The sequence below is a fragment of the Ranitomeya imitator genome, chromosome 2 (assembly GCF_032444005.1).
Source record: "Ranitomeya imitator isolate aRanImi1 chromosome 2, aRanImi1.pri, whole genome shotgun sequence".
Classification (NCBI taxonomy): Eukaryota; Metazoa; Chordata; class Amphibia; order Anura; family Dendrobatidae; genus Ranitomeya; species Ranitomeya imitator.
This window is the reverse complement of record NC_091283.1, coordinates 563,373,160-563,396,971: the sequence shown is the minus strand read 5'-3', so window position 1 is coordinate 563,396,971 and position 23,812 is coordinate 563,373,160. Positions and strand designations below refer to the sequence as shown.

The following is a 23,812-nucleotide window of genomic DNA, read 5'->3' as shown; positions in this document are numbered from 1 at the left end:
AAAGAATAATACCAAAGGTGACTGCAGCCCAAAAGCAAAGCATAATCTCAATGGTGACTGCATCCCAAAAGCAAAGAATAATCTGAACGATGACTGCAGCCCAAAAGTAAAGAATAATCTGAACGATAACTGCAGCCCAAAAGTAAAGAATAATCTGAACGATAACTGCAACCCAAAGCAAAGAATAATCCCAATGATGACTGCAGCTCAAAAGCAAAGAATAATCCCAACGTTGACTGCAGCTCAAAAGTAAAGAATAATCCCTACGATGACTGCTGTTCAAAAGCAAAGAATAATCCCTATGGTGACTGCAGCCCAAAAGCAAAGCATAATCCCAATGGTGACTGCAGCCCAAAACCAAAGAATAATCCCAACGGGACTGCAGCTCAAAAGCAAACCATAATCCCAATAGTGACTGCATCCCAAAAGCAAAGCATATTCCCAATGATGACTGCAGCCCAAAAGCAAAGCATATTCCCAATGATGACTGCAGCCCAAAAGCAAAGCATAATCCCAATGGTGACTGTAGCCCAAAAGCAAAGAATAATCCCAATGATGACTGCAGCCCAAAAGCAAAGAATAATCCCAATGGTGACTGCATCCCAAAAGCAAAGAATAATCCCAATGGTGACTGCAGCCCAAAAGCAAAGCATAATCCCAATGGTGACGGCATCCGAAAGGCAGAGCATAATCCAAAATGGTGACTGCAGCCCAAAAGCAAAGCATAATCCCAACGATGACTGCAGCCCAAAAGTAAAGAATAATCTCAACGATGACTAGAACCCAAAAGCAAATAATAATCACAACAATGACTGCAGCCCAAAAGCAAATAATAATCCCAACAATGACTGCAGCCCAAAAGCAAAGAATAATCCCAATGGTGACTGCATCCCAAAAGCAAAGAATAATCCCAATGGTGACTGCAGCCCAAAAGCAAAGCATAATCCCAATGGTGACTGCAGCACAAAAGCAAAGAATATTCCCAATGATGACTAATGCTCAAAAGCAAAGCATAATCCCAATGATGACTGCAGCCCAAAAGCAAGGAATAATCCCAATGGTGACTGCTGCTCAAAAGCAAAGAATAATCCCAATGGTGACTGCAGCCCAAAAGCAAAGCATAATCCCAATGTTGACTGCAGCCCAAAAGCAAAGCATAATCCAAATGGTGACTGCAGCCCAAAAGCAAAGAATAATACCAACGGTGACAGCAGCCCAAAAGCAAAGCATAATCCCAATGGTGATTGCATCCCAAAAGCAAAGCATAATCCCAATGGTGACTGCAGCCTAAAAATAAAGAATAATACCAATGGTGACAGCAGCCCACTAGCAAAGCATAATCCCAATGGTGACTGCATCCCAAAAGCAAAGAATAATCCCAAAGGTGACTGCAGCCCAAAAGCAAAGCATAATCCCAATGGTGACTGCAGCACAAAAGCAAAGAATATTCCCAATGGTGACTAATGCTCAAAAGCAAAGCATAATCCCAATGATGACTGCAGCCCAAAAGCAAAGAATAATCCCAATGGTGACTGCTGCTCAAAAGCAAAGAATAATCCAAATGGTGACTGCAGCCCAAAAGCAAAGCATAATCCCAATGGTGACTGCAGCCCAAAAGCAAAGCATAATCCCACTGGTGACTGCAGCCCAAAAGCAAAGCATAATCCCAATGGTGACTGCAGCCCAAAAACAAAGAATAATACCAACGGTGACAGCAGCCCCAAAGCAAAGCATAATCCCAATGGTGATTGCATCCCAAAAGCAAAGCATAATCCCAATGGTGACTGCAGCCCAAAAGCAAAGAATAATCCCAAAGGTGACTGCAGCCCAAAAGCAAAGCATAATCCCAATGGTGACTGCATCCCAAAGGCAAAGCATAATCCAAAATGGTGACTGTAGCCCAAAAGCAAAGAATAATCCCAACCGTGACTGCAGCCCAAAGGCAAAGCATAATCCCAATGGTGACTGCAGCCCAAAAAGCAAAGCATAATCCCAATTGTGACTGCAGCCCAAAAGCAAAGAATAATCCCAATGGTGACTGCAGCTCAAAAGCAAAGCATAATCCCAATGGTGACTGCAGCCCTAAAACAAAGAATAATACCAACGGTGACAGCAGCCCAAAAGCAAAGCATAATCCCAATGGTGATTGCATCCCAAAAGCAAAGCATAATCACAATGGTGACTGCTGCCCAAAAACAAAGAATAATACCAACGGTGACAGCAGCCCAAAACCAAAGCATAATCCCAATGGTGACTGCAGCCCTAAAACAAAGAATAATACCAACGGTGACAGCAGCCCAAAAGCAAAGCATAATCCCAATGGTGATTGCATCCCTATAGCAAAGCATAATCCCAATGGTGACTGCAGCCCAAAAACAAAGAATAATACCAACGGTGACAGCAGCCCAAAAGCAAAGCATAATCCCAATGGTGACTGCATGCCAAAAGCAAAGAATAATCCCAATGGTGACTGCAGCCCAAAAGCAAAGCATAATCCCAATGGTGACTGCAGCACAAAAGCAAAGAATATTCCCAATGGTGACTAATGCTCAAAAGCAAAGCATAATCCCAATGATGACTGCAGCCCAAAGGCAAAGAATAATCCCAATGGTGACGGCTGCTCAAAAGCAAAGAAAAATCCCAATGGTGACTGCAGCCCAAAAGCAAAGCATAATCCCAATGGTGACTGCAGCCCAAAAGCAAAGCATAATCCCAATGGTGACTGAAGCACAAAAACAAAGAATAATACCAACGGTGACAGCAGCCCCAAAGCAAAGCATAATCCCAATGGTGATTGCATCCCAAAAGCAAAGCATAATCCCAATGGTGACTGCAGCCCAAAAGCAAAGAATAATCCCAAAGGTGACTGCAGCCCAAAAGCACAGCATAATCTCAATGGTGACTGCATCCCAAAAGCAAAGCATAATCCAAAATGGTGACTGTAGCCCAAAAGCAAAGAATAATCCCAACCGTGACTGCAGCCCAAAGGCAAAGCATAATCCCAATGGTGACTTTAGCCCAAAAGCAAAGAATAATCCCAATGGTGACTGCAGCTCAAAAGCAAAGCATAATCCCAATGGTGACTGCAGCCCTAAAACAAAGAATAATACCAACGGTGACAGCAGCCCAAAAGCAAAGCATAATCCCAATGGTGATTGCATCCCAAAAGCAAAGCATAATCCCAATGGTGACTGCAGCCCAAAAACAAAGAATAATACCAACGGTGACAGCAGCCCAATAGCAAAGCATAATCCCAATGGTGATTGCATCCCAAAAGCAAAGCATAATCCCAATGGTGACTGCAGCCCTAAAACAAAGAATAATACCAACAGTGACAGCAGCCCAAAAGCAAAGCATAATCCCAATGGTGATTGCATCCCAAAAGCAAAGCATAATCCCAATGGTGACTGCAGCCCTAAAACAAAGAATAATACCAACGGTGACAGCAGCCCAAAAGCAAAGCATAATCCCAATGGTGATTGCATCCCAAAAGCAAAGCATAATCCCAATGGTGACTGCAGCCCAAAAACAAAGAATAATACCAACGGTGACAGCAGCCCAAAAGCAAAGCATAATCCCAATGGTGACTGCATGCCAAAAGCAAAGAATAATCCCAATGGTGACTGCAGCCCAAAAGCAAAGCATAATCCCAATGGTGACTGCAGCCCAAAAGCAAAGAATATTCCCAATGGTGACTAATGCTCAAAAGCAAAGCATTATCCCAATGATGACTGCAGCCCAAAAGCAAAGAATAATCCCAATGGTGACTGCTGCTCAAAAGCAAAGAATAATCCCAATGGTGACTGCAGCCCAAAAGCAAAGCATAATCCCAATGGTGACTGCAGCCCAAAAGCAAAGCATAATCCCAATGGTGACTGAAGCACAAAAACAAAGAATAATACCAACGGTGACAGCAGCCCCAAAGCAAAGCATAATCCCAATGGTGATTGCATCCCAAAAGCAAAGCATAATCCCAATGGCGACTGCAGCCCAAAAGCAAAGAATAATCCCAAAGGTGACTGCAGCCCAAAAGCACAGCATAATCTCAATGGTGACTGCATCCCAAAGGCAAAGCATAATCCAAAATGGTGACTGTAGCCCAAAAGCAAAGAATAATCCCAACCGTGACTGCAGCCCAAAGGCAAAGCATAATCCCAATGGTGACTGCATCCCAAAGGCAAAGCATAATCCAAAATGGTGACTGCAGCTCAAAAGCAAAGCGTAATCCCAACGATGACTTCAGCCCAAAAGTAAAGAATAATCTGAACGATGACTGCAACCCAAAAGCAAAGAATAATCCCAATGATGACTGCAGCCCAAAAGGAAATAATAATCCCAACAATGACTGTAGCCCAAAAGCAAAGAATAATCCTTATGGTGACTGCAGCTCAAAAGTAAAGAATAATCCCAGCAATGACTGCAGCCCAAAAGCAATGAATAATCCCAATGGTGACTGCATCCCAAAAGCAAAGAATAATCCCAATGGTGACTGCATCCCAAGGGCAAAGAATAATCCCAATGGTGACTGCAGCCCAAAAGCAAAGCATAATCCCAATGGTGTCTGCAGCCCAAAAGCAAAGCATAATCCCAACGATGACTGCAGCTCAAAAGTAAAGATTAATCCCAACAATGACTGAAGCCCAAAAGCAAAGCATAATCCCAATGATGACTGTAGCCCAAAAGCAAAACATAATGCCAACGATAACTGCAGTTTAAAAGCAAAGCATATTCCCAACGTTGACTTCAGCTTAAAAGCAAAGCATAATCCCAACGTTGACTGCAGCCCAAAAGCAATCAATACTCCCAACGGTGACTGCAACTCATAGCCATATAAGGGCTTGCTTTTCCCATTTTCCAGTATATTATATGCTAAAATGAGTAATGTCATTAAAAACTACAACTGCGGCACAATTATGAAAAAGCACAATTCTGCCATTGACACACACATATTTATATAGATAGGGGCAAAATTGTTTGGTGAATTGGAAAGCCCGGGGTTAAAATTTCGCCTCACAACACATCCTATGACGCTCTTGGGGTCCAGACGTGTGACTGTGCAAAATTTTGTGGCTGTAGCTGCAACGGTGCAGATGCCCCAATCCCGGACATACACACATAGACACACACACATTCAGCTTTATATATTATAAATATATATATATATATATATATATATATATATATAATTGTCTAAGGGTTTTTCTGTCTGTCTGTCTGTCTGTCCTGGAAATCCCGGGTCTCTGATTGGTCGAGGCCTGGCAGCCGCCAGGCCTCGACCAATCAGCAACGGGCACAGCGACGATGATGTCATAAAGGACGTAGACATCTCACGTTTCTGATTCAGCGACGGGCACAGTATCGACGTAGATGTCATAATGGTTGCCATGGCGACGATGATGTCATAAAGGTTGCCTCGACCAATCAGCGACGGGCACAGTGTGCCGCGAATTCTGGAATCATCATTGTCCATATACTACGGGGACATGCATATTCTAGAATACCCGATGCGTTAGAATCGGGCCACAATCTAGTCTATATATATAATTGTCTAAGGGTTTTTCCGTCTGTCTGTCTGTCTGTCTGTCTGTCTGTCTTTCTGTCTGTCTGTCTGTCTGTCCTGGAAATCCCGCGTCTCTGATTGGTCGAGGCCATCGTCACCATGGCAACCGTTATGACATCATCATCACCATGGCAACCGTTATGACATCATCATCGCCATGGCAACCATTATGACATCATCAGCACCATGGCAACCATTATGACATCATCATCACCATGGCAACCTTTATGACATCATCACAATTGCAACCATAATGACATCATCGCCATGGCAACCATTATGACATCATCACCATCGCAACCATTATGACATCATCATCACTATGGCAACCATTATGACATCATTATCACCATGGCAACCATTATGCCATCATCATCACCATGGCAACCTTTATGACATCATCATCACCATGGCAACCATTATAACATCATCGCCATGGCAACCATTATGACATTATCGACATGGCAACCATTATAACATAACTGTCACCATTGCAACCTATTATGACATCATCAACGCCTTGGCAGCCATTATGACATCATCATCGCCATGGCAACCATTGTGACATCATCATCACCATGGCAACCATTATGACATTATCATCACCATGGCAACCTATTATGACATCTTCATCGCCATGGCAACCTTTATGACATAACCGCTACCATTGCAACCGTCAAGATGGCAACCATTATGACATCATCGCCATGGCAACAACTTTGACATCATCATCGCCATGGCAACAACTATGACATCATCATCGCCATGGCAACCATTATGACATCATCATTGCCATGGCAACCTATTATGACACCATCGCCATGGCATCCATTATGACATCATCACCATGGCAACCGATATGACATCATCATCACCATGGCAACCATTATGACATCAGCATCACAATGGCAACCTTTATGACATCATCACCATGGCAACCATTATGACATCATCATCGCCATGGCAACCATTATGACATCATCACAATTGCAATCATAATGACATCATCATCATCATGGCAACCATTATGACATCATTATCACATCCAACTATTATGACATCATCATCTCCATGGCAACCTATTATGACACCATCACCATGGCAACCATTATGACATCATCATCATCACCATTGCAACCTATTATGACATCATCATCCCCATGGCAACCATTATGACATCAACATCACAATGGAACCATTATGACATAATCATCGCCATAACAACCATCTATATATATAATTGTCTAAGGGTTTTTTTCCGTCTGTCTGTCTGTCTTTCTGTCTGTCTGTCCTGGAAATCCCGCGTCTCTGATTGGTCGAGGCCACCAGGCCTCGACCAATCAGCGACGGGCACAGTATCGACGTAGACATCCCGCGTCTCTGATTGGTCGAGGCCGCCAGGCCTCGACCAATCAGCGACGGGCACAGCGACGATGATGTCATAAAGGACGTAGAAATCCCACGTTTCTGATTCAGCGATGGGCACAGTATCGACGTAGATGTCATACTGGTTGCCATGGCGACGATGATGTCATAAAGGTTGCCTCGACCAATCAGCGACGGGCACAATCTGCCGCAAATTCTGGAATCTTCATTGTCCAATCAGCGACGGGCACAGCATGGCGACGATGATGTCATAAAGGTTGCCTCGACCAATCAGCGACGGGCACAGTCTGCCGCGAATTTGCCTCGACCAATCAGCGACGGGCACAGTATCGACGTAGATGTCATAATGGTTGCCATGGCGACGATGATGTCATAAAGGTTGCCTCGACCAATCAGTGACGGGCACAGTCTGCCGCGAATTCTGGAATCATCATTGTCCATATACTACGGGGACATGCATATTCTAGAATACCCGATGCGTTAGAATCGGGCCACAATCTAGTATATATATATTTACACACACATTCAGTATTATATATATATATATATATATATATATAAATATATATATACTAGATTGGTTGCCAATCTAATACTATATACTATATACTAATGGTTGCCATGGTGATGATGGCCTCGACCAATCAGAGACGCGGGATTTCCAGGACAGACAGCCAGACAGAAAGACAGACAGACAGACAGACAGACGGAAAAACCCTTAGACAATTATATATATAGATATAAATATACATATATATATATATATATATTGTAGCATGGCTAAAGGGTGTGTAGTTGACCGGAGGTATGTGTCACATAGGTGGCTTGTCGCTGTGATGTAGCCTGGAATATTTCTTTATTGCACATAACCATGTACTGTATGTGTTGCAGGACCTGTGGTGATGTCATAACCACATGTTTAATCATGTGATGGGTTCCTGGGTGTGGTTAGTCCTATAAAAGAAGGGCTAATGTTTAACACAGCAGATATGTGTGGAGGTGTAACCCTCCTGAGTGTGTTAAAGGGATCCTGTCACCTGAATTTGGCGGGACTTTTTTTGGGTCATATGGGCGGAGTTTTCGGGTGTTTGATTCACCCTTTCCTTACAGGTTCGCTGCATGCTGGCTGCAATATTGGATTGAAGTTCATTCTCTGTCCTCCAAAGATTGCCTTGCGCAGGCGTGTACTACGAAGGACAGAGAATGAACTTCAATCCAATATTGTGGCCAGCATGCAGCCAGCGGGTAAGCAAAGGGTGAACCAAACACCCGAAAACTCCGCCCATATGACACAAAACCAGTCCCGCCAAATTCAGGTGACAGGTTCCCTTAAAGGCTCCAGGACTGAGCCGCAAGGACTGGACACTTGTTTTTTTCCCTGAGCCAGATGCTATTTGTTTTTCTGTTATTTTTACCAAATGGTTTATGATGCAATAAACCTTTGTGAACTTTTAAAGGAACGTGCCTCCTGAGTGTTAGCCGTCGCACCTGAGTGAGTGAAATCCCTACAATTGGTGGAGAATGCGGGCAGCGTTCCCAGTGGAGACGTAAGTCTATTTTTTGTCCTGGGTCAAGTCTGTTGCAAGCCAGCAAGCATTGCCGGGGAAAATGGAGGACCTGCTGAAACACTTGGTCCAGATGCAGTCACAGCAGGAGCAAAGGCAGCAAGAGACCAACAGGCTGTTGATGCAGCAGATACAACAGAGCCAGCAGGAGCAACGGGAGAGCCAGCAGGAGCAACGGCAGCTGATACAACAGAGCCAGCAGCAGATGCAGCTTCTGGCAACCGCCATCCAGGGCAAGACGAGCGCCCCAACCCCAGGTCTGGCTGATAACGCCCACGTCCAGAAGATGGTAAGACGCGCATTGCAGAAAATGACCCCCGGGGATTATGTTGAGGCCTTCCTGAAGGTGTTTGAGAGGGTCGCTGAGAGGGAAAAACTTCCGCCCGAGCAGTGGGCAGAGGTACTGGCGCCATACCTGACGGGAGAACCCCAGAAGGCAAACTATGACTTGACCTTGCAGGATGCCAAGGAGTATCACAAGTTGAAAGCCGAGATTCTCACACGTTTGGGGGTGACACTGACTGTCAGGGCACAGCGAATTTACTGCTGGGCCTATCACCGGGACAAACCACCTCGTTCTCAAATGTTTGATCTGTTGCACCTGGTCCAGAAATGGCTGCAGCCAGAGTCATCTACACCTGCTCAAATGGTAGAACGGGTGATGATGGATCAGTTTGTCCATTCCCTCCCGAGGCCTATACAGACTTGGGTTGCCCAGGGTGATCCCCAGAATGCCGACGAGCTGATCGGACTGGTTGAGAGATACCAAGGGTTGGAAGGCTCCTTCGGGAGGCAGCCCATGCCGTACTGGGGGTCCCAGAAGGGAGCTGAGTCCCAAAAAGGGGTGGCGCGTCCAAGGTCACAAAGGGCGGTGGAGGTGGTGCCCAAGGTCCCTACGGGTGATATTATTTGTTGGAGGTGCCACGGGCCAGGACATATAGCTGCCCGTTGTTCCCAGACCACTGAGCAGATGGACTTCAGCATGGGATGCCGTAGTTCATTCTATGCGTATCCAGAATGCAGTGTGAACTCTCCGCCCAACGAGGGACCTCAAGCGTGTCCCGTAAAGGTGAACGGTCGAGCAGTAATGGCACTGTTAGACTCGGGGAGCTTAGTGACCCTGGTGAGGGCCACTTTTCCTCTCCACCTGCTCCTGGGAAAGAAGGTCGGAGTGCGGTGCATACATGGTGATGCAAAGGACTACCCTATGGCCAGGGTGGACATTGAAACGGCATGTGGCACTGAGTCCCATATAGTTGGCGTCGTTCAGGACTTGTTGCACCCTATAATTATTGGCTGGGATTTCTGTTTGCTTTGGGATTTGTGGGGAAAAGGTTCTGAGCTTCCTAGCAAGAGTAGGGAACCAATGAACCCTGGAAGGGTGTCGCCACACCCAGAGACAGACAGGTTTCCTTTTTGTGTTCTGGGTTGGGGATGAGGAGGAAGTGTCCCCTGCATCTGACATTCTGGAGTTAGAGGTAACCAGTGAAAAATTTGTGACTGCCCAACATAGGGACCCCACTCTGAGGGAAGCCTTTAATAATGTCACAGTTATTAATGGGGTTGTACAGGAGCCGGGGCAGACACAAGATTTCCCCATTTTCTGATGAGTGGGGAGTTGTTGTACCGGGTCACGAAAATAAGGGAGGAGTTGGTAGAGCAGTTGGTAGTGTCGGGTCCATATTTACGGAAGGTGTTGGACATGGCCCATTCACACATCTTGGGTGGACACCTAGGGGTGGAAAAAATGCAGGAACGGGTTGTGCAGAGGTTCTATTGGCCTGGGTGTCACCGGGAAATAGTGAACTATTGCAGGTCCTGCCCTACATGTCAGCTAACTGCTCCCACTCCTCATTTCCGGAACCCCCTTGTGCCACTGCCCATTACTGAGGTGCCGTTCGAGAGAATTGCCATGGACTTGGCCGGTCCCTTAGTTAAATCAGCCCGGGGCCATCAGTATATACTAGTCATCCTGGACTATGCCACACGCTATCCTGAGGCAATTCCCCTGAGAAATTCTTCCTCGAAGAGTATAGCCCGCGAGTTGGTCCATGTGTTTTCCCAGACAGGTCTGCCGAAGGAGATCCTGACTGACCAGGGGACACCTTTCATGAGCAAGGTTATGAGGGAGTTATGCAAAGTCCTGAAAATCTCCCAGTTGAGGACCTCGGTGTACCATCCCCAGTCAGATTGCCTTGTTGAGAGATTTAACAAGACACTGAAGAGCATGCTGAGAAAAGCTATAGAGAAAGACGGTAGAGACTGGGACTGTCTCTTATCATATCTGATGTTTTCTATTCGTGAAGTTCCACAGGCCTCCACAGGGTTCTCACCGTTTGAGCTTCTAGATGGCTGACATCAGCGAGGACTCCTGGATATAGCCAAGGAAACCTGAGAAGCCGAAGTCATGCCCCACAGAAGCGTCATTGAGCATGTGGCCCTGATGCAGCAGAGGATTGCAAAGGTGATGCCTATCGTAAAAGAACACCTCCTCCAGGCACAAGAAGCTCAGGCCAGGGTCTACAACCAGTCTACAAGAGTTAGGCAGTTCAATCCGGGAGACCGAGTTCTTGTGTTAGTTCCGACGGTGGAGAGCAAGTTCTTGGCCAAATGGCAAGGGCCAAATGAGGTAGTCGAGAAGCTTGGCGAGGTAAACTATAAAATTCACCAACCAGGAAGACGGAAACCAATTCAAGTCTACCATGTCAACCTCATCAAGCCATGGCAAGATAGAGAGTCGGCAGTAGCTCCATCTTTGCTAAGCCACCCAGAAGGTGAGGTTGGAGGGGTTACTATAGCGGAGACGCTATCGAAGGCCCAGAAACAGCAGTGCCGGGAGTTACTCCAGAAGAACAGGGACCTGTTTTCAGAGTTACCAGGATATACAAAGGTCATAGAGCATGAGGTCCTGACAGAGCCACATGTGCAGGTGAACGTGAAACCCTACCGAATTCCTGAGGCCCGCCGAGAAGTAATCTCCAAGGAGGTGGAGCGTATGTTGAAGCTTGGAGTCATTGAGGAATCCAAGAGCGGTTGGTCGAGCCCAATTGTCCTGGTCCCAAAAACTGATGGGGAGTGGAGGTTTTGCAATGACTATCGGGAGTTGAATGAGGTCTCCAAGTTCGATGCGTATCCCATGCCTCGCGTTGATGAGCTAATCGAAAGGCTTGGGCATGCCGGGTATATAACCACCTTGGATTTGACGAAGGGGTATTGGCAGATCCCCATGGCACAGGAAGCCAAGGAGAAGACGACGTTTTCTACACCAGATGAATGCTTACAGTATGTCCGGATGCTGTTTGGCCTACAGGGAGCTCCGGAGACCTTCCAGAGGGCTATGGATAGAGTCCTTGCACCCCATAAACCATACGCTGCTGAGTACCTGGATGATATCATCATCTTTAGCCCGGACTGGGAGAGTCATCTGAAAAATGTCCAATAGGTGTTTGATGCTCTAAGAGAGGCGGGGTTTACAATAAACCCGAAGAAGTGTGCCTTGGCTAAGGAGGAAGCTAAGTACCTAGGCTATATTATGGGTCGTGGACAAATAAAACCCCAAATCAGTAAAGTGGAGGCAATTCAAGCATGGCCAAAGCCACTCTCCAAAAAGCAAGTCAAAGCCTTTCTGGGGATCGTGGGATATTACAGGAGGTTCATTCCAAACTTCGCAACGGTGGCTGCACCTCTGACTGATCTGCTAAAGGGGGCAAAATCAGTAGTGGTTAAATGGTCCGAAGAGACAGAGTCAGCCTTCCAAGAAATGAAAGAGGCTCTGTGTAAGCAACCCGTTCTGATGGCCCCAAATTTTAAGAAAGAGTTTATTCTTCAAACAGATGCCTCAGATGTTGGGGTAGGAGCAGTTCTTTCCCAAGAGCTACATGGAGAGGAGCATCCTGTTCTCTATCTGAGTAGGAAACTGTCCTCGTCTCAAAAAAATTACTCAGTCGTAGAGAAGGAGTGTTTGGCCATAAAGTGGGCGGTGGACACCTTACGGTACTATCTCCTGGGATGTAAATTTAGACTGGTATCCGACCACGCCCCACTTAGGTGGATGAAGGAAACGAAGGGTAGAAATGCCAGGGTCACTTGTTGGTTCTTAGCCCTGCAGGACTTCAATTTCCATGTGGAACATAGGGCCGGAAAGCTGCACGGTAATGCTGATGCCCTATCAAGAATCCCTTGTTTAGTGGGGGAAAGTGCCAAGCCCCACGGCTTTAGGCAGAGGGGGGAGGTATGTAGCATGGCTAAAGGGTGTGTAGTTGACGGGAGGTATGTGTCACATAGGTGGCTTGTCGCTGTGATGTAGCCTGGAATATTTCTTTATTGCACATAACCATGTACTGTATATGTATGTGTTGCAGGACCTGTGGTGATGTCATAACCACATGTCTAATCATGTGATGGGTTCCTGGGTGTGGTTAGTCCTATAAAAGAAGGGCTAATGTTTAACACAGCAGATATGTGTGGAGGTGGAACCCTCCTGAGTGTGTTAAGGCTCCAGGACTGAGCCGCAAGGACTGGACACTTGTTTTCTTCCCTGAGCCAGAGGCTATTTGTTTTTCTTTTATTTTTACCAAATGGTTTATGATGCAATAAACCTTTGTGAACTTTTAAAGGAACGTGCCTCCTGAGTGTCAGCCGTCGCACCTGAGTGAGTGAAATCCCTACAATATATATATACTGTATATATAATATTAAGCTGAATGTGTGTGTGTATGTGTGTATGTCCAGGATTGGGGCATCTGCACCGTTGCAGCTACAGCCACAAAATTTTGCACAGTCACACGTCTGGACCCCGAGAGCGTCATAGGCTATGTTGTGAGGTGAAATTTTAAGCCCGCGCTTTCCAATTCACCAAACAATTTTGCCCCTATCTACATAATGGGGAAAAAGTGAAAGGAAAAGTGTTGGAGGCAAATTGACAGCTGCCAGATGTGAACAAGGGGGACTTAAAGAATGAGAGCAATGGCGACAAAGAGTATATACCGTACAGTTGCTAAGGTGGGGCCCCGACATGGGATATTTTCCACACACGGGGATATGAACACACACACAAAATGCACCACACACTATCATGTGCCTGAACACACATACCACCCTCAGCACACATTTCACCACACATACACCAACCTCGCCACATGAAAGTCGAAACACAAAAGTCACCGCTCAAAACTCACCACGCGCAAAATTCGCCACATGCAAAACTCGCCAAATGCAAAACTAGGCTCATGCAAAACTAGCCACACGTGCAAAACTCACCTCATGGAAAACTCGCCACACGTAAAACTTGCACACGCGGAAAAATTGCCACATGCACAAAAGTTGCAACACATGCAAAGTTGCCTCACACAAAACTTGCACATACTCAAAACACACCACACATAAAACTCGCCACGCGCATGTTAGGGGTCGAGTTCCCGCTTCTGCACAGGGGGAATCTCGGGCCGTTTCTGCTGCGGTCTCCCATTCTTCTCCTGCCGCAGTGGAACCTGCTCAGCGGAGACGTCGGTCCTTGCGTCTGGCTCAGTCTCACTCTGTGCTTAAGCTTACTGTTGCTTTTCCAGCTTTTGCCATTAAAGCCAGTGCTGGGCAGCAGGGAGTGGATGCTTTTGGGACTAAGTCCTGCTTTTTCCCTTCTGAGCATGCCCAGGGTGAGATCTCCCGTTGGAGATCGAGGGTCACATGCTCAGATACTGCAGTGGTTCCCATTGGTCCTCCTGGAAGGTCCTGAAAGGGCTAACTTCTGTGGCAGCTGCCCATTGGTCCTTTATTGGAAGGTCCTGAACGTACTGCAGCTATATAAGCTTTGCATGACCGCACGGCCATGCGCTAGTGTACATTTGTATACGTGTGTTTGTTGTGAGTGCAAGTCGTTCATTAAATACCCCTACCCTATTGTATGACTGTTCGCGTAAGGAGTATGGCTGCTACCTAGCGCCCGACTAATCACTCAACGTGTTACACACGAATCAGCATCTATTGCTGTGACCGCCAGTGCGGCGCCATGCGCCAGTAGTGCGCTTCCTAACCCACGGTACTTAGTGGTGTCTGCCAGCACGTCACAGTTCGCACTTCGGTGCTCTTACTATACCTAACACACCCAGTTGCGGTGTGGTGCGCAAGTAGTCTGTACGGACTTCAACCCTGAGTCTTGGGATTGAGTTCGCTGACTCCTTGCTTGCACTCATTAGTGTGGTATTGCGGACCTGTGGCTTTACAGGGTTCGCTTCCACCACCATATAGTGCTGCCATTTACTAGCAGCAGGTTATTCACCTGCACGGTGGACCCCAGACTGCGAACGCACCAATATTATTTCATCTTATACTTGGTGCGTTCCGCCAGTCCTAACAGCGCAAAAATTGCTGCACACAACTTGCTACACTAACCTGTCACATGCAACTCGACACACAAAAAGTTGATACACGCATGTCGCCACACAAAACTCATCTCACAAAAGTCGCTACATGCATGTCGCCACGCAACTCAACACACACAACTTGACACATGAAAGTCGCCCTAAAACACACACAAGTCTGGTATTAGCCTTCAAAAATAAAAATCTGATTAATAAGAAGACAAACTACAAGAGCAACAAATGTACCATATAGGAAATACAGCAGCTGTCAGTCACATGACCTGTCTATTATGTGTATGTGTGAGCTAATATATACTGCCATGGGGGAGGGCTTCCTGTTGGCTGGGGATTTATCAGGCTGCCAAGTTAGCTTACAAATACTGAGGTAAAAATACTGACCAAATAACGTGTGAACGAGGTCTAATACAGGAGGAGATGACATTCAGGTACAAACTATATACAGGGGAGATGACACACAGGTATATACTATATACAGGAGGAGACAACTTACAGGTATCTACTATATACAGTAGGAGATGACATACAGGTATATACTATACACAGGAGGAGATGACACACGTATATACTATATACAGGAGTAGATGACATAAAAGAGGAGATGACACATAGGTATATAGAGGAGGAGATGACATACAGCTGGTATATACTATATACAGGGGAGATGACATACAGGTATATTCTATATATAGGAGTATAGGAGAAGATGACATTCAGGTATATACTATATACAGGGGAGATGACATACAGGTATATGCTATATGTAGGAGGAGATGACATACAGGTATATACTATATACAGGAGGAGATGACACACGTATATATACTATATACAGGAGGAGATGACATACAGGTATATACTATATAAAAGAGGAGATGACACATAGGTATATAGAGGAGGAGATGACATACAGCAGGTATATACTATATACAGGGGAGATGACATACATGTATATTCTATATACAGGGGAGATGACATACAGGTATATACTATATACAGGAGGAGATGACACATAGGTATATACAATATACAGGAGGAGATGACATACAGCAGGTATATACTATTTACAGGGGAGATGACATACAGGTATATTCTATATACAGGGGAGATGACATACAGGTATATACTATATACAGGAGGTGACATATAGGTGTATACTATATACAAGGGAGATGACAAACATGTATATACTGAGGGGAAAATGAGAGGTGTGAGATGAAAATGAGAGGTGTGAGGTGAAAATGAAAAAGTGAGTGCAAAATGAGAGGAGTGAGGGAAAATAGTGGAGTGATTGGAAAATGACAGATGTGAGGTTGAAATGTCAAGTGTTAGGGGGAATGAGAGGAGTTAGGGGGGAATGAGAGGAGTGAGGGGGAAAATAAGAGGAGTGAGGGGGAAAATAAGAGGAGTGAGGGGGAAAATGAGAGGTGTGAGGTACTATAACTAACCACAGATATTTACTATGCCCCGGCAACGCCGACTCTTCAGCTAGTATATATATACTGTATATGCGATATATATTTTAGTGGAAAAAAAAATCCAAAATGCTTTCTGGGATCCATGGGTTAAATGATTCAATACTTTGATAAATTGGAATTTTACTGATTTGGTGATATCAAATATGTTTATGTTTTACTTTTATTAATGCCTTCATTGTTCAAAGGGGGAAAATGAAGTGATTTGAATTTCTTTGGTTTTTAACTTTTTAATCTTTTTGCTAATCTTTAATTCTATTTCTTAGGTTTTTTTAATCTTTTGCTTTGCTTAGAAGTAAAAGAATCATCCCAACAGTAAAGCATCAGGGTGGCAGCATCATGTCGTGGGGGTGCTTAGTTGCAAGAGAGACTGGCGCACTTTGCAAAATAGATTGCAATATGAGGTGGACATACTATGTGGAGATGTTGAAGCAACATCAACACATCAACCAGGAGATTATAGTTTGAGTGCAAGTGTGTCTTCCAAATAGACAGTGACCCCAAGCATACTTCCAAAGTTGTAACAAAATGGCATAAGGACAACAAAGTGAAGGTAATGGTGCATCACAAAGCCCTGACCTTACTCCCCAAAATCTGACATTTTGCATTCTTGAAATATAGTAGTGTTTCTAAATTACCTAAGAGCGGGAATGTGTAGGTTTAAATCTCAGGAATTGTGAAAATGTGAGTGTGGATAAGGTGTCAGTAAATTTATGATTACAACTGTATATTGTGTTATGTTCAATTCACATTAAAAACTGCATTCAAAAGCCACACGGACTCGCTATATGTAGTGAATTCAAGAATTTTAAAGGCAGCTTTAGATGTGAATGGAGAAAAAGACAAAATGTAATGGCAGAACAACACAAAATACCTAAAATAATTAGTAAAGCTGCATTTTATAAAAATCAGGGTAAAAATATTTTGAAACCACTCACCTTAAAGAACACAGGGTCCACTTTATGTTTCACTGCATGGCTTTTCCCCACAATAGCCAGGACCGTGGCCACCTTTTCCGGATCTGAAAGGTTTTCAATCACACTGTTGATAGCTCCCATTACCCTCCGGCCATGCTTACGCAATTGAGCGCTACGCTCCATCTCAAGAGGGTCCTCTAGGTCCTTAAACTGGCTGAAGTACTGCTTGGCAGTTGGGAAGTTGACAAAGAACCTTTATTTTGCAGATCGGAGAAAGGAACAAATACAAAGGGAAGAAAAATAAAGAGAGTCAGACGTTAGTGTAAAATAATAAAGAACATAAAGGTAAATCTGCCAAAGCTAACAGACACTGAGCATCACCAGGATGTGTATTTGTATAATGAGTCACGCTTATCTAGCGAGTATCAATAAACTCTGGTGCACACACTATTTCAATTACAGCCTATAGTGCTGTTTTACATTAGGGAACTGTACCCTTCCACTGCTAAATGCCAGGTGGGAGTCACAGTTCTGGGAAACCTACCTATTAAGCAACAAGGGGTTCCATGACGTTTGTTTTTAAAGGCAAAGCAAATTCTAAAATAAAGGCTATGGAAGTCTGCTAAAGAACCAAGCACTGCACTGCAAGCACATCCACATCTATGTCGGCACCGACACCACAATCCAGGCCACTTTGAATCAGTACATTGATCAGACTTAATTTGTCATTATACTATATGGAGCAATATATGGGGCCTATTATACTGAATGGATCAATATGTTGGGCCGATAATACTGTATGGAGGACTATGTAGTACCCATAATACGGTATGGAGGAAAATGTGGTGCCCATAATACTGTACGAAGGATTATTTGGTGCCCATAATACTGTATGGAGAACTTTATGGTGCCCATAATACTGTATGGAGGACTATGTGGAGCCCCTAATACTCTATAAAGGACTATGTGGCATCCATAATACTGTATGAAGGACTATACTGTCTGGCCTAAAATGATAAGTCTGCAGTCCCTCTGTGTGCTCTGCACTGCGAAGTTTCTGAGCTATTGTAGAATTTACAATAGATATCACTCATGCAATGTAAGAAGTGAAATATTTGGCATTGTACTATATTTCTTATCTCTGCATCATGAATTGTGGTATGTGTTAAAGAGGCCCACTGAGACTATTTTGTCTGGGGCCCAGGAAAACCTGGAGCCGGCCCTGAGAGACATCATGATTCCAGTGCACATCGAGCCCAATGTCAAATGAGCTGCTACCCTCAAAGATTGGCTGCAGCAGTGATGTGCACTGTAGTCATGATTTCACCACTGCAGCCTCTGAATGAAGAAAGGAAACAATAGAGCAGGAGAAAGTGAATAATGGCTCTTTATATTATTTTTACCAGGTGCTAACCAATAGACTGGAGAATGTTATAGAAGAAAAACCCCTTTAATATGAGATCTGCCTCTGGACACTGAAGATACCATTGCATAGTAGTCCCATATATAAGTAATTGCGATTCTGAGCTTTCTGCTTTGGCTTAGAGTGAGGTTCTAGACAGTAGACTCCATACTATGAAGTCCAGGTGATAGGTTATTTAGACAAGTCAGAAACATAACATCAAGCCCCAGGACAAAATTTCTAACAGGGCCCCAACTATGACATATCTTTCATTGCATTGGTCTTCTCATATGAGCCAAAGAGACCTTTTGAGCACTTCTAGACTTCAGGGCCCGGTTGTGACTACATCCCCTACAGCCACTCTAGATATGCCCCAAGAACAGGCGAAATCCTGTTGGTCAAACCCTTTAAGCATTTCGCTAGAGTATAATCCTTTTTAAGGGATTTTCTCAGAACATGTTGAGATTTAAAATCTTACAAATGGTAAAATGCTGTGATTAAATAAAGTTACATTACCAATGTACAGATCTGCTTCATGTACTCTATTACTATTTAATTGTGCAAACAACCGAGTATTTTGGGCATTTCCACATGACCGCCCACACAGTTTATTGAAATCACTAAAACTGGCCATATATTTAAACGTTTCACTCTTCCGGCAAAACTACATTTCATTCTTGGGTCAGGAAAGAATCTTCATTCTATCATATCACAAAGATGGGAACAATTTCCCATGGGGATAATCTTGGCCATCATTCCATTGCATTTCTGCTATGTATATTCTCGCTTGATTGTTACAATGCATTAGTTTTTATATAGCAAATCTTCTCTGGTTGCCTAAAATATATTGACTGGTGGGATATAAAGCCAGAGCAGAACAGCTTCATAGCCGGCACTATAGCTGACTTATGTTGGCATGACCGTCAGTCCTCCTATCTAATAAGTAAAGTATTTATAAAGTTACTGATAGTAACATTTTTTAAGGGGTAATCTGTTGTGGGACCAGTTCCTGGAAACCTCTATGAGCTATTTTGACTTGGGGAAGACACTCCTTTGATGCTCCTCTATCTACAGGTGTCAAAAAGGCCTTTGATTGGGTCAACTGGGTGTTTATGGAAGAGGTGCTAAAATCAATAGGGTTGCAGAGCTCCATGCTAAGGTGGAGTTACTCTCTCTACATTAGAGTAGTTTTCCAGTGAATGGTATTCTTTCCGAGACATCTCCTATTAAAAATGCCACTCGGCTGCTCCAGTTCTCCTTTAATTTTTATTCGAGCCCTTCTTTTGTCATATCAGATCCAACCCAGATATTACGGGCTTAAAGACTGAAAACATCTCCTATAAAATTGCAGCCTAGGCTGATGACCTGTTATTTTTTATCACTAATCCGATCATCTCACTCCCTAGTTTAATGTTGGAATTTAAAAGATACAGTATGCTTCCTTCTCTAACTTTAAAATTAATTTATCTAAATCAGAGGCCCTGAATATAAATCTCTTGTTGAAAATAGTCTTATCACTGCAGATTTTGTTTAAATTTTGTTGGTCACCACAGTCCATGAAGTACTTGGGCATTTTCATTTCAGCAGATATAAATTCCATCTTCAAACTTAATTTTCTGCCATTCTCCAGCCAATAAATTGGATTGTACAAAATGGTCAACTTTGCTTGAACTGAAATCCTTAAAATGAATGTCATTCTTTATCTCCTTCAAACCCTGCCTGTTAAAATTCCTAGCTCTTTTTTCAAATCTTTTACTTCCCTACAAAAAGGCATTTTATCAGTGAGCAAACCTGCAAGACTTCTGCGGTACCTCCTAAGTAGACCAAAAAGCAGAGGTGGCTTGAGCGTTCCAGATGTAAAGACATATTATTTGTCTGCTGATATGTCTAGAGTAACAGATTGGTGCAGACGTGTCTCCTTGAAGCCATGGGTGCAAATAGAACAGAGTTTTGTCTGTAATTTCCTGGCTACCCAACATTTCCCATCCCTTGTTGAAATCTCATCCTACCCAGACCAGAGATACGCAAACTCCTTTCCATGCAATATCCATTACCTCCCATTACTGGTTCTCCAGTCTTCCCCCTGGTTTATCAGACCCAGGTTTCCAGCTCTAGATCTCTCGGTTAACGTTTAGCATTACGCAAATTGAAACAAGCACTGATTGGCCTCTTAGAGGCACTGCAAGATATTGTGGACCCTATGCCACTGGGAACCTGGCATTCTCTCCAATACCGACATTTTCTCAGATCCCTCCTAAATTATACCCAATACACACAATGCCCTTCCGCATTTGAAAATCTATATGTAGGAGAGGTTGTGATTCATCAGACACTTTCATATATATACTCCCTGTTTTTCAAGCCTTCAAACCAACCTCTCCCAGATTTTTAACACAATGGGAAGTTTTGGGCATCACTCTTTAAAATAGAACAGAGGGGTAAGGTGGTGTCCTTGACGCATAAATCCTCCATAAGTTCAAGTGTGCAGGTATTGAACTACAAACTCTTGTCAAGGTAATATAGGGTTACAGTTAAATTTAACAAAATGTTTTCCTCCATTGACTCTAAGTGTTAGAGATGTATATTTCATAAGGGCGATATCTTTCACATCTTTTAGTCCTGTCCGGTATTACAACCATTCTGTACTAAAGAGAAGGGCATTATGAGGTCAGTTACAGGCATTACAATCGACTTGGGCCCTAAACTGTTTTTCCTACCATTCTGTGAGACCTCCATTTCTTCCTTTAAACGTTCTCTCCTAAGATTTTTAGTGAATGCTGCCAATCCTCTGTTTTAGAAAAAAGCTATTTCACCTACTTCGTACCTTTGGGCTTCTAAGGCCAATGATATATTGAGGACTTGACTGCTTCTCTTTACAGTAGATGTGAGGCCTTCTATAAAACTTGGTTCTATTGGATGGAGTTACAGGACTCTAGAGAATACGGAAGCCTCTTGCTCTCTGAGAGTCCCACTTAATTGCCCCAGCGCTGCAAGACTGCAAGACTGGAGTGCTAACCACTGGGCCACCGTGTTGCCCCATCTTGATGCTTTCTGCTCTTTTTCTTTTCCTCCACATAAAGTGAAAAACTTTGACGAAACTAAAAACCTCACTACCATGGAATTCCACTTATTTTACGGATGTTTGCCTTGGAATTCTAGGACTTTGAGTTCTTCTAGGTATTGATTGTTATGTTCTATTTCTATAACACAATGTTTCACTTTGCTTTTGTCGCTATTATCGTTTCGTTTATAAATAAAAAAACAACTAAATAATGAAATTTGATTTACATTATCAGGGCTGAATCACAGTTAGGGAAGGAAAATACGCATGAAAATCCCACAGTATTTCAAGGAAGGGTAAAAAATCTACTGTCATATTTCCCAAACAAAAAACATATGACATCTAGTATACAAATACTACTATAGAAAACAACTTGTCTTGACATGATTAGTGGAAAATGTTTAGAGTAGATTTTATGAGACTGGTATGGGGAATTGCAGCTCTATTGACAATTGTTCCTTTTTGGGCAGATATTAAATCATTTTTTAATGTTAAAAGGTTCACAAGCAAAGTAATAACTGGTCTCGCTCACATGACTGTATAACATGGCAGATGCTATCCAATGTTTTATCGGTTAGCACTTGGTCCAATGTTATTCTTCAAGGCAGTGCAGATCTGCCATTTTTTCTCATGAAAACTTGATATTTGGATCATGTGAACCCATACAAGTCTAAGAGTGCGTGTGAAACATCGGACTGCACTCGAATGTCATCCAGCTGAAGCCCGAAATCCGCGGACATAGAGAACGGAGAAGATGGAGAAATTAAGTTCTCCATCTTCTCCACACCTGTGATACAATTATCTCATGCAAGAGAATCAGATCACACTAAAGTGTCACTCAGATCAAACCTTGCCACAGTTTGATCAGAGTGACATTAGCATAATCGGCGTGATGAGGATCGACGGCCACGTGACCCCAGCCTTAATGTCACGCTCCAGACAAATGGAATGACTTGCATCTTATTAAAAACATTTACTACACAATATTCGACTTATAAACAAAAGAGAAGTACCAGACTACCCATATAAAATATATCAAATGTTTATTAGTAATCAATATAAAGAAAATAACATTAAATACACAATAAAAATATTATTATATGGAAAAGCAAAATTGTATCGTGAAGGACACAAACAAAAGACCAACACAGTTACAATTATATAAATAGGACCGGGAGTTTCAACAACCATAATGTATATACTGCAACACTATCATAAAATACTGGGTGTCATATATGTTAATCAAAATCACATCATCACCATAGCCATGGACCTATGTAAAAATACCCAGATCTTCAAATAGTATATATCAAATACAGAACGTCATATCTCACCCAAATATGTCCTTGCACTGGTCAGACGCAGCCCCAACGCGCGTTTCGCGTGGGCTTCCTCAGGGAGCCGTGTTTTTAACAATATACAACTGTATGTATTTTTGTATAAATCAGATAAAAAGCATTAGGCAGTATAAACCCATTCTATTTACTGTATATCGGGAGATTGTTGAGCTGCGCCTTTATGGGACCTGACATACCAAGCTGGTGTAGTCTGTGGTGAGATTCAATCTTAGGCCAGGTTCACATTACGTTCTGGCGGTCCGTTAGATGGACTGCATTACACTGCGGTGTAACGCAGTTCATTAACGCTGCCATTAAACTCTATTTTGGGCGCATCGCTAGCGCACGCCCAAAATGGGCATGCGCTAGCAATATGCCATCATTGAGTGACGGACCCTTGGACGGGGGCTGCAGCGTTTCAGGGTCCGTCACTGCTAGCGCAGATAGAGCATCTGCTAGCTCTATCTGCGCAAGCGCAATAGAATTTCGCCACTTGCGTTAACGCAGCCCGTTTAACGCATGTGTTGAACGGGCTGCATTAACGCTATATGAACCTAGCCTTACAGCCTCTAGAACAGCTGGTAGAAAAGTTAGCACTGAACCACAGGATGAACTGCTAACTACTGAAGAACTTTCTCTTCCTAAAGAGGTGTATGCTATTCTTCTTTACTTCAGGCATATTGTACTGGTATACAAAGATATATCTCTATATACCTGTATAAAATATTAGAAAAA

The 23,812-nt window shown here is 43.7% G+C and overlaps 1 protein-coding gene across 1 annotated transcript in view; it reads right to left on the bottom strand.

The window, feature by feature from the left end:
- The window catches only part of CYGB (cytoglobin), a 62,965-nt gene that overhangs the window by 7,987 nt on the left and 31,166 nt on the right, over positions 1-23,812 (bottom strand). Inside the window, exon 2 of the mRNA XM_069752091.1 lies at positions 17,299-17,530. Within this exon, the coding sequence (XP_069608192.1) occupies positions 17,299-17,530 (232 nt within the window). The remainder of the gene's footprint in view (positions 1-17,298; positions 17,531-23,812) is intronic.